Below are 14,191 nucleotides of genomic sequence, written 5' to 3'. Positions count from 1 at the left end.
GTAAAGTGCTTGCCACGCAAACACGAAGATCTGAGTTTGAAGCTTAGCACCCATGTAAAAAGCCAAACATAGTGCTGTGCACTCAAAATCCCAGCACTCTCGGAGAGGCAGAGACAAGGCATCCCTGGGACTCACTGGCCAGTGGTCAGAGCCTAATAACAGTCCTCAGGTACCAGTGAGAGGCTCTGTCTCAAGAGACAAGGGGCAACAGCAGAGCAACACCTAGTTGACCGCTAGCCCTTCAGACATGCACACACACACACACACACACACACACACACACACACACACAGGGAGGGGAGGGAGAGAGAGTGATTCAGATAACAGAGTGAGGGTGGAGACTCCAGTGTCCGTCTGTGTGCTTTTATCACCTAAAGCAGAGCCCAGGTGGAGACCCAAGGGCTCCCCAAACGCACAGAGCGGACGGTGGATCTGCATCTGGATTTAGCCCTGATGCTAGCGCTCTTCCCTCACAGCCGCACAGGTGCAGCAGATTTTTCTGGCCTTAGAATAACCGGGAAGCTCTGGCTCCAGTCCCTTTGTCCTTCCCCAGTCTTCTCCCCCAAATGGCCAAGCCAAGGCAGAATGACCCTCAGGTTCTAGACCAGGCTCTAGAGATCATGTAAAGTCAAAACAAGGTGGTTGTGTCTCCACAAGCCAAACCTCATACTAACTGGGGTGCAGTTTTTAGGAAAACAGCATTGGATGCATGCTCAAAATTCCTTCCATGGTAAGCCACTGTGAGAAAGATCTCCCTCAAACAAGGGACTCTGGGTAGGGGAGGGTGTTTGCCCTCTCAGACAGTAAACAGAGCAGCAGGGTCCAGAAATCACTTGAGAGAGGCGGAATGTCTCCAGGAGAATTAGCATCTTAAAAAAAAAAAATTTAACTTTGCAAAGGATTCCATGTATTCCTCTGCCTCTCACCCAGGTCCTGGTGCCTCCTGGCCTCCAGCTCCCATGGCAAAAAGATCTTGGACTCTCTTGTCTTTATGTTAGTTTCCAGCTCACCATGATGCATCCTTTTCTGAACTTTAGTACCCAGTGTGTATGAAGCTCCACTGAAGTGGAGCAGGAGGATAAATGAGAGAGGAGAAGAACACAACAGAAAACTAAAGACATCACTATTTGTCGGATCGTCTGTAGAAACCAGTCGTGTAAGTTGACTGTTCTTGCCTAGAGTTCAGAACAGAACCGTAGCAAAGTGTGATGGCACACAACTTTAATCCCAGCCATTGTGAGGCAGAGGCAAGTGGATCTCTGTGAGTTCAAGATCAGTAGAGTCTAAATAGTGAATTCACCTCATAATGAGACCCTGTCTCAAAAATTGTGGGAAAGGCAAGAGAGATGGCTCAGCAGTTAAGAGTTCTGGCTATTCTTTCAGAGGGCCCAGGTTGGATTCCCAGAACCCACATGGCAGCTCACAACTGTCTGTAACTCCGGTTCCAGGGGATCCAGTGACTTCTTCTGTATGTGTGTGCCACCAGTCATGTATGTAGTTCACAGACATAAATGCAAGCAAAATACATAAAACAATAAAATAAAGTTTAAAAGACTTAAGAAGAATAGACCTATAGGTGAACAAGGGATTTACTTCAGTGGTAGAGCTCTTGCTTGGTGTATATCAAGCCACTGGACCAGTCTCCAGCGCTAAAGTAGAAAGGGAACAGATGGTGAAGAAGAAACACATCCATTCCATCAGTAGTCAGTCATTAAATGAAAATTGGGGGCACTTCTGTGTCACTGAGATGATGCGCCCACCTGTCCCGAGAAAAACCCGGAAAGAACTAGAGTCGACCTCCTGAGAAGGAGCATGGTCTGGAGATAGCTTGGCAGACCACAGTACCAAAGCCAGAAACACTCAGGAGACTCCCTGTAACACCCATGGGGGCAGGACCCAGCTCAGGTGGTGCAGACTCTGCCCGCCCAACCACTATGTGCGTGACCCACAAAGCTCAGGCCAAGGCTTACCACAAAAAAGGACAACATCTATGCAAATATTAAGCTCCCTGTCCTAAAAGGCACCCAAGAGTGTCACCCCTCACAAGTGCCATTAGGACAAGCCCTGCCTCGACCTGCTCAGATTCCCTCCCAGTGCTGTGTTTCTCCAGCACCAAATCGGTGTTCAGCAGTTAGCAAAGGCAGTCTAGTGGAACAGGAAGCTCCACTGTGGAGTCTGATGTTAACCCAGGCCGCAAGAGAGAAGGGGTTGGATTTCCAAGAGGCAAAACAGCCTCCTAACATGCTCTAGGGTGCAAGAAAATATCCTGTACCCATGAAATAAAGGGGCTTCTACCTAGCTGACTCCCAGACTTGCGAATGAAAATTAATTATTGCTTGTGAGACACTTTAAGATCCCCGATGAAAGGCCTTATATAAATGCAAATTATTGTTATTATTGTTATTATTGTCATTAAAGATGCTAGACGTCTGGCCTGCTACATAATGCCCTGGTATAGATCTGAGCAGAAAAGAAAGTTTCCTCACTGGCAGTAAATGAGTGGGCCAAGGAAGACTTGGCCCATGCGTAAAAGCAAAGCACCAAGCTTCTGCCCAGGGACTCAAATGTTTATGTGTTCCCTGAGAGCCAGCCCTGGGTTTGTAGGAACCAGCCAGTACTTGGCCATGAACTCTCTAAGTGTATGAACATCCAGTTGACTGTTCATTTGAAGGATGGAAGGAAAATGGCCAGGATGGACATTGTCCATCCTTCTTAGGAGTGTAGGTCAGATCTGGAGAACCAGAGGGACTGTATAGAAGCCTCAGACATATGCAGCGCCTCTGATAATGCTTATTAAGACTTGGAGGGAGCCCCTCCATTAAAGTACAGGGAGAAGTCACTTATGAAATTACTGCTTCCCGCTTGAGAAACTACCTATGACTAACATGGGTGGGTTGACACTAAAGCAATAGTAATAACAAACAATAACAGATAATAATGTTCTTGACCTAGTAGTTGCCTTAGAAACCATCCCTTCATTTTACACATGAGGCTTCTGGGGCCCAGAGAGGGAAGGTGGCTTATCAAGGTCACACAGCAAGTAAGAAACAGCTGGACTCTCTTGAGCATTCCGAGACTCAGTCCACTGTGCTTGGATCAAAGGCGTCCCATTTTATTACATTCGGCAGCAGCTATAGAGAGTTTTAAGCTTCTGGGTACCCTTTGTTCTTCTAGGACTCATTATTTAAGGAACATTTATGGTACCTCCAGTGTTACCTGGGTGAACCACTTATACCCTCTGGAGTTCCTTTCCTTCCTTCCAGACAAGCCTTGGGGTTCATTAGGATGCACAAAACTTCAAAGAACCAAATGTACAACAAGGTCAGACTCATCTCTGTTGTGTCTTGTTATCACAGGCATAATTCTACAGAGATCCTACCCAGGGCAGGGGTACGAGTCAGCATCTACAGAACAAATGCAGAGGCCATGAGAATCGGCCACAAGTGGCTCTTGGAGTTCATTACTGGGTAGCTGGCTATTCTAACAAAAGTTGTAGTGCATGAACATTCAGCTAAAAGGATATTTTGTGAGTGGAGAGCCAAATCAAGCTACTTTATCTCGTACTCCCCATGTAGATAAGGAAATGAAAGACTTATTCTTTTGGTAGAGCCAGGGATGGAGCCCATTTCTCACCTCAATGGCAAGTGTCCACTCTGCTGGAAATTCTGGCAGGATGGAAAGGAAAGAATGTATTCTTTGGAGTCAGCAGTCCTGGATTCCTCATAGCATAACCTCCTGTTAGTGTGTGACCTTAGAATAGCCGCTGGGCATCTCTGGATCGTTGGTTTCTCATTGGTCAAAATAAAGACACCAACATGGCAGTGGGGCCATTAGGAATCAGTGGAAACAAGAAAGATGAATACAAGAGCATGGTGTTTAGCATATAGCAGCCCCTTCCTTCCCTTATATTTGTGACTGATAGACATTTTTTAACCACAATCCACAGCAAGATACTCATTTTACATCCTAATTCAGTGTATATCTTCAGAAGTTTCACAAAAAAGTATTTCTCCTGGCCACATGTGACCCTCTCTGATTTTACTTAGCTTATTTTAATACAGGTCAGAACTCACTAAATGGATTTCACAGCCCAGTATTTGGTTGAGCTCACTTCTTGCCATGAACAGATATCACTTGCCTACATTGTACATATGCCCCTTTTATCTCCCCTCCCTTCCTTGGCTGTAACTGACACTTAGGGCCTCAGAGAACTGAGAGCATATGCTAGGGGGGCACTGCAGGACCCTGAGCTGCTGTGGAGTGGAGTGGGTGAGCCCTGTGGGCACAGCAGGCGCGCCTGCTCTGTTTACTCCTTGACCTCTCTAGTGCACCTGAAATGAATGGAAAGGATGTAGAAGGCCCTCAGTCCTGCCGTAGGAGCTACCTGTATATGCCTAACCTAGAGGACAAAGACTCAGAGCACTGGGTGACCAAAAGCTGTGCCCAAAACCCAACAGGTATTTCCCCAAGCGACTGGGGAGGTCATGAGCTGCAGCTCCTAGACACTGAGGTCTAGCATTCACCGCAAAGGCCATATTTAGTACCTGGTAGGCAATATATCATAGCCCCCCAAGAAGCTCAACAGGGATATGATTGTTTTAAACCTCCAAAAATTTGATGTCCTAAGGGTGTTCTTGGTCCTTTGAGACTAAAACTGGACCCCAAGTCTAGACTAATGCCCAGTGATGCTATAAGGAAACCCTGAGGCACCACCCCCATGTGTTGAAGCCTAGATCCCGCACTCCCTGTGGCCAGCCCAGCTGGTAGCATGAGCACTTCCTTTTTGGGCTCATGCCTTGGTTTTTCCCTTTTGCTTACTAAGCCATGGAAGGCCATCTGTGACCATGAAGGTGACTCACCAGCATCAGATACATAGTCACTTGCACCTAGCAGGTGAGCCGATGAGTACCCCTTCTCGTGGCCTGGGCTATGGTCAGATTCCTGCACCCTCCATGGACCTTCACATTGCCATCACATCACATCCTGGCCTCTGCTGGGTTCCTGCTTGCCCTGGGCAGAGTAACCCGAGCATCGCCTGTGTGAGCATAACAGGCAGAAGGAGGTCATGAGACCAGATGAGTACAGGGCTGGCTCTGCTTAGGCATCCAAGCCTCCATCAGCCCCCATTCCTCAGTTCCCAACACCTACCTGCTGCAGCTCAGCCAGTTCATTCCTGGTCTTCCCGGTGGCCACGTGAGCCTTGTACCAGGGGGTTATGATGTCTACAGCGTTGACCAGAGAGGAAACAAATGAGAAGACTTGCTTGCCAGCTCCTGGACTGCCAGGCACCCTTGGAGCAGATTTCATCCATTGATGCACAGGTTGGAGTTCACCTGGAATGGGGTCTGAGGAAGGCAGGCGCCAGACACTGAGGATGGGCCATCCTAATCTCAAGCCTGAGGGGCTTACAGAAAAAGCCTACTGGGCACGCCATGATTCTACATTGTAGTAAGGGGCCATTGCAACCCAACCTGGCCTCTGTTCTCTCTTCCCTGTAACAACTGTGAATGTTCCTTCCGTTATGAGACTATATTGTTCTAAAGCCCCCCGGTATCTGAGGAATCCATGCAGACCTGCTGTGTGCAGAATACGCAGTGTGAAACTGGGGCTGCAAAGATGGATGCGTACGAGCGGATCTTCCCTCAGAGGGGTGTGGGAAACTGTCTGGCATATGACAGAGGCATTCACTCAGAGATGGAAACCAAGCAGAGCAAGTCAGCTTGGGGACTGAGGAGGCTTGAGGCCTTTGGACATCCTCTCCCTCCCTCTCCTCTGGCCAGCTAGCCCTGTACTCTTTTCCTCTACCTTCTCATGCAAGGCACCAGGGTAGAGAGAGGGAGCCAAAGATACTTGCATCCTGGGGAGTAAATACTAGCCCCAACAATTGCAGTAACTGACCCCAAAGGAGCTGGCCAGGCTCTGAAGGACCCCCTCAAAGGGCTTCAGAAGGACAAAGAACTGCTAGGTAATCCTGACCAGTTTAGAATTTTTAAATACCCTATGATTTGGCAGGAACCAGATTCCATCCCATTACTTTGATGTGTAAAAGTGGTCTCTGAAGTCCTTCTGCAACAGCTTTTGATTGAGTTTAGCAATGCTGAGACCGCAACCTCAGCCTTCTCATAGGTGAGGAGGCAAAATGCCTAACACACAGTCTAGACACAAGTCTAAGCATCCCCAACCAAGTCAGGCTATGCTTCCTGTGGCTGGCGCACAGAATACCATGGAATTCAGCCTAAGGAAGACTGGGGGCCAGCTGAGGGCAGGGCCCTGTCTGTGCCTGAAGTCATCAGCATGTGACATTGTGTTCTCAACTTGATATCAAGACTTTGTATCTACAGTGCTAATTCCCCATTTTATAAGCTTAAATACTCCAACCCCAACTCAGAACAAATCAGAGTTGCTCAAGGACTGGCATGTATAGCAAGACTATCTGTGAACCATTACAAATATGAGCACGTTCTTAAACCCGTTACCAGAGAACCAGGCCCCCATCACCCAGGGCCCAACAGCCAGACAGACTCACACTGGCAATCACTGAGTCACCATGGTACCCACAGTAGATGGACAGTTGTTCCCTGGGCTTTGAAATTGGGGTGCAGGGCATCGAAATGGAACCAGGTCTCTTTGTAGAGATCTATTATAAGCCTGGCCTTTTGACATGAGGCAAGAACCCAGAATGAGTCACTATTTACAGTCGCGGTCCAGGACAATGAGGACAAGGCAAGACCAAAGACCACGAGGCATGATTAGCGGGACTTGTCTTACACTATTTACAGGACGGCTTTGATTTTCATACCACAATCGGTTTTCATATGACTGATGGAAAACATGTGCCTGTTGAAGGCACAGCTGCAGAGCAAAGCTGGAAAGGGCAGTGAGAACTCTGGGGGGCTTAGAACTGCCTCTACTTTCACAAGTGACCTCTGACTCGATCTATATATTCTGGATTTGCTGACAGCGAGGGCCATGTCTCTGAACCGTTTCTCCCAGCCCACTCTACCCCAACCCAGCACCACGCTGGCCTGGCTTAAACAAAACATCACAGGTCTCATCTTACAGTTGCCCAAGGAAAAGCGTTTTTAATCCAAGTCCTGTTTTGGAAGAAGGCAAATGTTTAGGCTTTTGTAAAAAAAAAAAAAGATCCATGTGAGGATCAGACCAAATAACTCTGTCCTTGTCTTGGGCAGCTAGTCATGTGACTCTTATACCCCTCCCTTGTCAACAGCTGAAGCCTCCTTCCTGACAAAAAAATAAAAGCCCCAACCAAAAACAAACCCAGCAGGTTTGGGAGAAGATGAATGAGGTCCTAGGGGCTAGAGGTACCTTTGACTGCAGAGCTCACCCTCGGATGCCATCAGTATGACACCAAGCAGGTCAGGACTGAATTTCAAAAGATGTATTATGTCCTGATGACCATGGCTACGTGTCCAGTGTAAGAATAGCCATCCTACCATCCCAGCTGCCAACTCTGTGTGATATGTGGGAAAGGAGGGCTTAATCAAGAAGCCGCAGGGAAGAAGACAAACTGAGGGCATGGACCCTCAGACCTCTTTCCTCTCCCTATAGAAGCCATCCCTCTACCACAGTTCCACACAACGCTTGCCGCTGTTTCCAGAAATTCTGAACCTCTCCCCACTGCTTACAGCCAACTTGGTCCCCATGGTAACAACATCGTTGGGCATCTATTAGGCCAGTTACTATGTCAAGTGCTTAACTTGGACCATCTCATTTAAGAACCTTTTAAGGTGGCCACAAAATCATTCCCATATTATAGATGAAGAAACCAAAGCTAATGTCACTTGCCCGAAGGATCCAGCTAGTAAGACAAATGAACAGGCCTGAAGCTGAGGTCTGGCTGGCTTCAGAACCTACTCTTCCTGCCCTGTCATCCACAACATGCAGCAGTATACTTCAGTCAGGGGCAGGCCAGGTTCTGGGCTGTGTGGAGGAGAGAACTGCTTCCAAAGAGAAGTGTATCATCAGCCCTGGGTCCAAGGCCAGAGCAGGGCTGCTCAGCACTGCATCTCCTGGCTCCTTGCCCTGTTCCACACAGAACTGACCTAGTCACAGTCTGGGATCCCAGTCCTGCATTTTGTTTCCTGGAGATTCTTGGTTTGTACTGGCTTTTCTGAAACCCTGAACAATGGAGCTTCAATCAGACAAGAGTATCAGCACTTTATTCCACTCTAAAACACAGTGAACTCTGAATTGATCTGAAACGGAGGCTTCTAGCGGGAGTGTAGTGAGGAACTTGGCCGATGCCAGGCATCTGTCTCCTGCCCCCACTCCCACCCCTGGCCAGCTAATGCTGAGGCAAAGAACCTTTCCGACCACATCACACGCTCGGGAAGCTTCCTGGACACTTTGCCTTTGGTAACAGATGTAGATACCTAGTGCCATCAGCATTCTGGGCCCTGGGCGGCTCTTCATTTTCTCTGGTAAAAAGTGAAATAATTGAAAACAGTGCTCTAAAAACATCTATAAATGGGTGGGCGCCAGTTGTCATTTTCCCCTTCCTGTGCCTGCTTCCCCTCCCTTGACTGACTTAATGAGGATCCAAGCTGAGAAGCGATCGCTGCAAACAGCTGCTAGCATCATGCCTTTAAATAGCCCTCGCCACACTTCCCCCTTGGAGGCACAGTTTGCCCTGGCAGGGAAAGCCCGGGACACACAGGAAACTTCAGAATTTTCTGCAAAGGAAAGAGCTTGCCTCTCAGCCGTGCTCCCTGGTGCAAAGACCTCGCAGCCCCTTGCTCAGAAGTGTTCCTAGGAACACAAAACTGGGCAGCTGAATAGCTCAGAACCTGGGAGGGATGGCAGTGGACTCCTTGGGACTATGACTGCCAGACTCCGGCCGCTGCCCGGAACAGCCGGCACCATCCACTCACCAGCCATGTTGGTGCACTGCTGGAGCCTAACTACGGTCTCTTCCCTGTGTGTGACCACAGTGACCCTGTCCACAGTGACATTGAAGAAGGGCTACATAGGCTGGCGGCAGCCTGTTCTCTCTGATTCTCAGCTATGGGGGTTAGCTCTCCTCTTCCACACATCTAGGCTGTTGGGAAAATAGAAGCCACTGGAACACATAAAGAATGAACGCCCATCATGTCTGGCTGGCAGCCAGGGTTGCCACACTGACCATTGTGAGCCTTGCGTCAGGGCTTCTCTTGGTCCGTCCAGCTTTGTTCTAGGTAAGAGACTCCTCCCGCTGCATCACAGCCCTTCTTTTGCATTAAGAATGTTTGGTCTCAGGCTGGAGAGATGGCTCAGCGGTTAAGAGCATTGCCTGCTCTTCCAGAGCACCCAGGTTCAATTCCCAGCACCCACATGGCAGCTCACAGCTGTCTGTGATTCTAGTTCCAGGAGACCCAACACTCATGGCAAAACACCAATGTACATAAACTATAAATAAATAAATATTTTTTAAAAAGAGTTTGGCCTGGTGAAGCTGTTCGCAGTGTTTTAGAGTCGGATGTCAGAGAATGACAGTGATTTAGCCACAGCGGTGTTTTGTCTGTCTTCCGCTCCGATTCCTGGTACAAATGGAAATTTAGAAATGGACCAGTTTTCTCTGTTAGCGCAGAAACACTGCATTTACTGGTGCAGTATTCTTCTCTCACCCACCTTCTTCAACAGTTAGTAATACATGTGCTTAAGCCAACCCTTGCCTACCAGTGGCCATCATGAGCTGTAGTCATTAAAGCCACCACGGACAACATGCTGAACCAGATCTAAGCCATTTTTATAGGGGTTAGCAATGCGGCCTGTCAGGGAGGATGTGTGAATCTGGGGGCCAATGCCGTGAAAACATAAGAAATGACTTTGTGCAGAAGAGAATAATCTGGTGCTCAAGAGGCTTGGGAAGCAAGAGCATCTAGCCTAAATGGGCAGAAAGGTAGAAAGTGTGTGTGAGAGGAAGTAGTCAAGTGGGAGAGGATGGGGCACATACATAGACTTGGGGCTCATTTACTAAACTGTGGGTGGGCTTAGAAGAGTGTGTCATCCCTTAGTTGTGTAAGATATGTGTAAAGAAATGGAAGGGTGTGCATTTTTCTGAGGAAAGGAGGGTCCTTTGTTTTCTTTACTTTTTAAAGGAATCTATACCTCAAAAGAGTTGAATGGATCTATTTTTTTTTAAAAAAAAAAAAAAAAGCAAACAAGTGGAAGCCAGATAGTGAGAAGCCCTGAGAGACAGGATGAGAGTTTGGAGAACAGTAAGGTCTCAGTCAGGGTGTTGACAGAGACAGTTCATCTCTCTGCAACAGAAAGGCATGGCTGGCTTGTGTCCTAAAGGAAGTGGGCTTCTGCAGCAATTTTGTTAAAAGGTAGCAAGATTGGAACAGGAGTGTCACCAAGAACAAAGAGATGTTTAAGGGTGGATTCCCTGCAAAGATTTAGGGAGCCTTGGAAACCAAAAGCTCTCTTACAGAAGTGCAAACTGTCCCGAGCGTCTTCCAGGTCAGAATGTCCTGCAGGTGGTTGGGACTGTGTGACTGGAAATTTGGGAGGGGAAGAAGGGTGGGGACCAGGCTAGAGAGTCGTGAACGTGAAGCAAGCCTTCACTCATGAACTGGCTCTCCGTGAAGGGCGTGGAGAGCGGAGCAAGACAAGCACCAAGAAAAGTGTGTCTGGGAGAGAGGGAGAGGGAGAGAGAGAGAGAGAGAGAGAGAGAGAGAGAGAGAGAGAGCGAGCACTTCCAGAGAGGACGGTCGTTTCTAAATGCCACTGAAAGGACCGGTCAGCGCAGAGGACAAAAGCAGGGGCGAGAAGACAGAGGAGAAAGGGGGCAAAGGAGAGAGAGAAGGGCTGTTCGCCACAGAGGAACAAAGGACACTGGATAGAGAGGAGAGGGATGTGGTCCATAGGCAAATGGTGGTTTAGAAAGGGGAAAGGGAAAACCCTGTTAGGATGAGGTGTTTAATTTTGATTGGACAGGTTAATTAGGGCACCCAAAAGGGGGCTTTTGATTGTTGGGCTTCAATACTTTGATTGCTGGACCTTGGTGGTCAGCCTCAGGAGGAGGAAGTAACAAAATAAGGGAATAGACCTTGGTGGTTAGCTTTAGGAATGTAATCTAATGGTTTTTTTTTTCTTTTTAGCAAGGCAAAGAAGGGTAAAAGGCAAAACCTGTCAGCGCCATGTTTGGGCCTGCTAGAGCCCTTCTGGTACCAGGACTGAAAAGCCCCAACATTCAGAGCAACCTAATTAGAAGGGATCAGTGGAGCTGGTGGAGGAGGAGGGCAGTGTATCATCAATAACTGCATTCAGTCTGGTCTAGAGATGACCGCCCCAGGACCTGTTGGGTTGAGGGACACTCACTATGCCGTGTCCCAGGCCATGTGCTGGAGCTGATGCCAGCTGCCTGTGCTCTCTCAATTGGCTCTGTTGCCCTTCCCCTCGGTACTCAGTACTGAATCTGTCCCCTCAGTACTCAGTACTCTGTGCCCGTCCCCTCAGTACTCAGTACTCTGTGCCCGTCCCCTCAGTACTCAGTACTCTGTGCCCTTCCCCTCGGTACTCAGTACTCTGTGCCCTTCCCCTCGGTACTCAGTACTCTGTGCCCTTCCCCTCGGTACTCAGGACTCTGTGCCCTTCCCCTCGGTACTCAGTGCTCTGTGCCCTTCCCCTCGGCACTCAGTACTCTGTGCCCTTCCCCTCGGCACTCAGTACTCTGTGCCCTTCCCCTCGGTACTCAGGCAGATGTACTTCTACTCCTGGTCAGCGCCTCCACACCTAACTTGGTGCTCCTTACCACCCCCTGAGATGTATCTATCACCCACCTCAGTGTTGATTCTGTGTCTGAGCCTCCTCCTCAGAACTGGTCTCCTACATGGCAGGTCTCACCTCTGGGTTACTCAGTACCTGACACAGAGTAGGCTCAGCACAGTCCGTCTGCTGACGTGGAACATGGCTTTCTCTCTGCAGAGTAGAAATCTGGGTGTCTGGGTCAACCATGGTAGCTCATATCTGTAATACAGTCACTGAGTAAACTGAGACAGGAGAATTACTGGGAGTTAGGGGCCAGCCTAGGGTTTTGAGTTCTTGGCTTGCCTCAGCTATGTAGTAAGGGCCAGACTAGCTTGGCTACAGAGTAACACCTTATCTAAATTGAAAAAATTGGGTATCCAGAAAGTCATATGTTCTCTCCCAGATTCTGTCTTTAGAAGGTTCTCCCAAAACCCAGCCAGGAAACTAAACTGCATGTGTGTTTTAGAAATAAATATAGACCATAACTCATTTTGGAATCCTTATTAGACCTTTATGAAGTCCCAGATTCAACTTAGGAGAATATGACCCTGATGATATCTTCAATCATGGAAATGACTGGGTGTCACTGTGGCTCTCTGACCTACAACTTGGATCAAACCCCATCTTTCTCCTAGGAAAGGCAGTAGACTCTCAGAGTGAGTGTCTAGTAAACCTGGCAGGCAGGAAGGTCATCAGACAGGCCCCTTGAATTCCCAGGAGAGGGCGAACAGGGGTGAGCCGCACACACCTCCCTTAAACAGTCCAGAGGCTTTGCCTCTGAGAGGAGGAGGAGAGTAAATCACAACTGTTCTGAGTTAGGTCGCAAGCTCTGAGTCGCATTTTTTTGTTCAAGATGTTTGTGCTAACCACAGTTTTATTTCTCCCTTCTTTCCCACCAGGGCTTATTTCAAAACCTTTGTCCCTCAGTTCCAGGAGGCTGCATTTGCCAATGGAAAGCTCTAGGAAACACCAGTGTTGAGAGGCAGCCAACCAGACTGCTCCGTCCACACGCTGTCAGCACGCAGGCCGCTTCCTGGAAGCCACTTGGGAAGTCTTGGTGGCGGTCTTTGCTCGCACAGCAGCACTGCCTGCCCCACACAACCCTACTCTGCTGGAGCCCAAACTTGAGCTGGCTGGTAGTACCCCGAATCCTAGCACCCATCATTGCTGGTTGCTCCCTCTATCCTCTTCATATTTTTTAGCCAGAAGAAATAAACTCCTTTCCGATGCAGAAATCTTCCAGGGAAAATAAAATGTCATGACCGCACACCCCCTTCTCTCAAGTCTTTGTCCTAAAGGCTTTCAAAGTTTAAATTTTGGTTGAACACCCTTGACTTCTCCCTACCCACCTAAACTAGTGTCAAGTTTGTGTGCTCCCCAACAGTTACATTTCCAGTTGGAGAAGTCTTTTACTGGAGAAGAAGTGACCAAAAAATTTTGAATCTCTAGGGTTCAGTTGCCCACTCCACAAGCCCAGCACCAGCACTCAGTAATTCTTGGATTCCAGCACCGTGCCGGTCACCACCTCCTTTGTGGGTTCTAGTCTTTCCGATCTTTCTGGGCTTGTGGGAGCTGCTTGAGCTATTGTGACGCTATATGCATTATTTATGGGAGACAAAAATCTGGGGGTCAAGGACTGTCATTGGTGGGTGTCTCACATCTCACCTCAGGCTGGGCAGCTCTGCAGCCAAGCAGATTCAAAGCTGGGGAAGCCAGGCATGTGGGGCCTGCTTGTCACCCCAGCGCTCAGAAGAATTGAGCAGGGGGATCACAAGTTTGAGGCCAGTCCGGGCTACATAGCAAGACCGTTTCAGAAGCCTTGGTGGTGGTCTCCCACTTCGTCCTCTACCACTCCCATCCGTGTTCAGAGGGAAGAATGGTAGCCAGGGGACTCTGGGAACTCCACACAAGGCAACAATGGTGTGCAAGGAGCAGCTGGGCCTCATAGAGCTTCCCACTGGACCACTTGACAAGGCCTGCACACACAGTTCAGCATAGTGTTCCTGCCCTGAAGGCAGCCTGCAGTGCACAGAAGGGCAAGAGAACCAAGAGCTGAGTGACTGGCCTGACTCCCTCCGGCTCTGTGAAGCTGAGGTTCCTCTTGCGGGGTACATTCAGCCCTGCTGGGACTTCGCCTGTTCCCTTGGCCCAGCGGTGGCTCTTAGAGTCAGGTTTTACCACATGAGCCCAGACAGGAAGGAGCTCTATCTTCCCTCTATCCCCCAGAACCAGCAGTGTTCTCAAGAAGCTAGAAAGGAGCTGAAACAGATGTGTGATCTGGGCTGTCAGCTGGGGAGCTGCCCATCCTCACAGGGGTGCTTTGCTCGCTGCCCTTGGGAATTCCCAGGACGGAGTAATCCTGCATCCACATCTTGCTCTGCCATGAACTGGCTGTATGACTCAAGTCTGTCAGTCCCTTTGCGTCCGTAATACTAGAAGT

General features: G+C 48.9%; 1 protein-coding gene across 1 annotated transcript in view; it reads left to right on the top strand.

Annotated features, from left to right (window-relative positions):
- Positions 1-13,018, top strand: part of Babam2 (BRISC and BRCA1 A complex member 2) — a 362,656-nt gene extending 349,638 nt beyond the window's left edge. Inside the window, exon 12 of the mRNA XM_087907383.1 lies at positions 12,651-13,018. Coding sequence (XP_087763509.1) covers positions 12,651-12,714 — 64 coding nt within the window. The 3' untranslated portion in view covers positions 12,715-13,018. The remainder of the gene's footprint in view (positions 1-12,650) is intronic.
- Positions 13,019-14,191: the final 1,173 nt, after the last annotated feature.

Source organism: Myodes glareolus, chromosome 6, assembly GCF_982192425.1.
Source record: "Myodes glareolus chromosome 6, mMyoGla1.1, whole genome shotgun sequence".
NCBI lineage: Eukaryota > Metazoa > Chordata > Mammalia > Rodentia > Cricetidae > Myodes > Myodes glareolus.
Note: the sequence above shows the minus strand (reverse complement) of the source record. Positions and strands in the feature narration are given on the sequence as shown.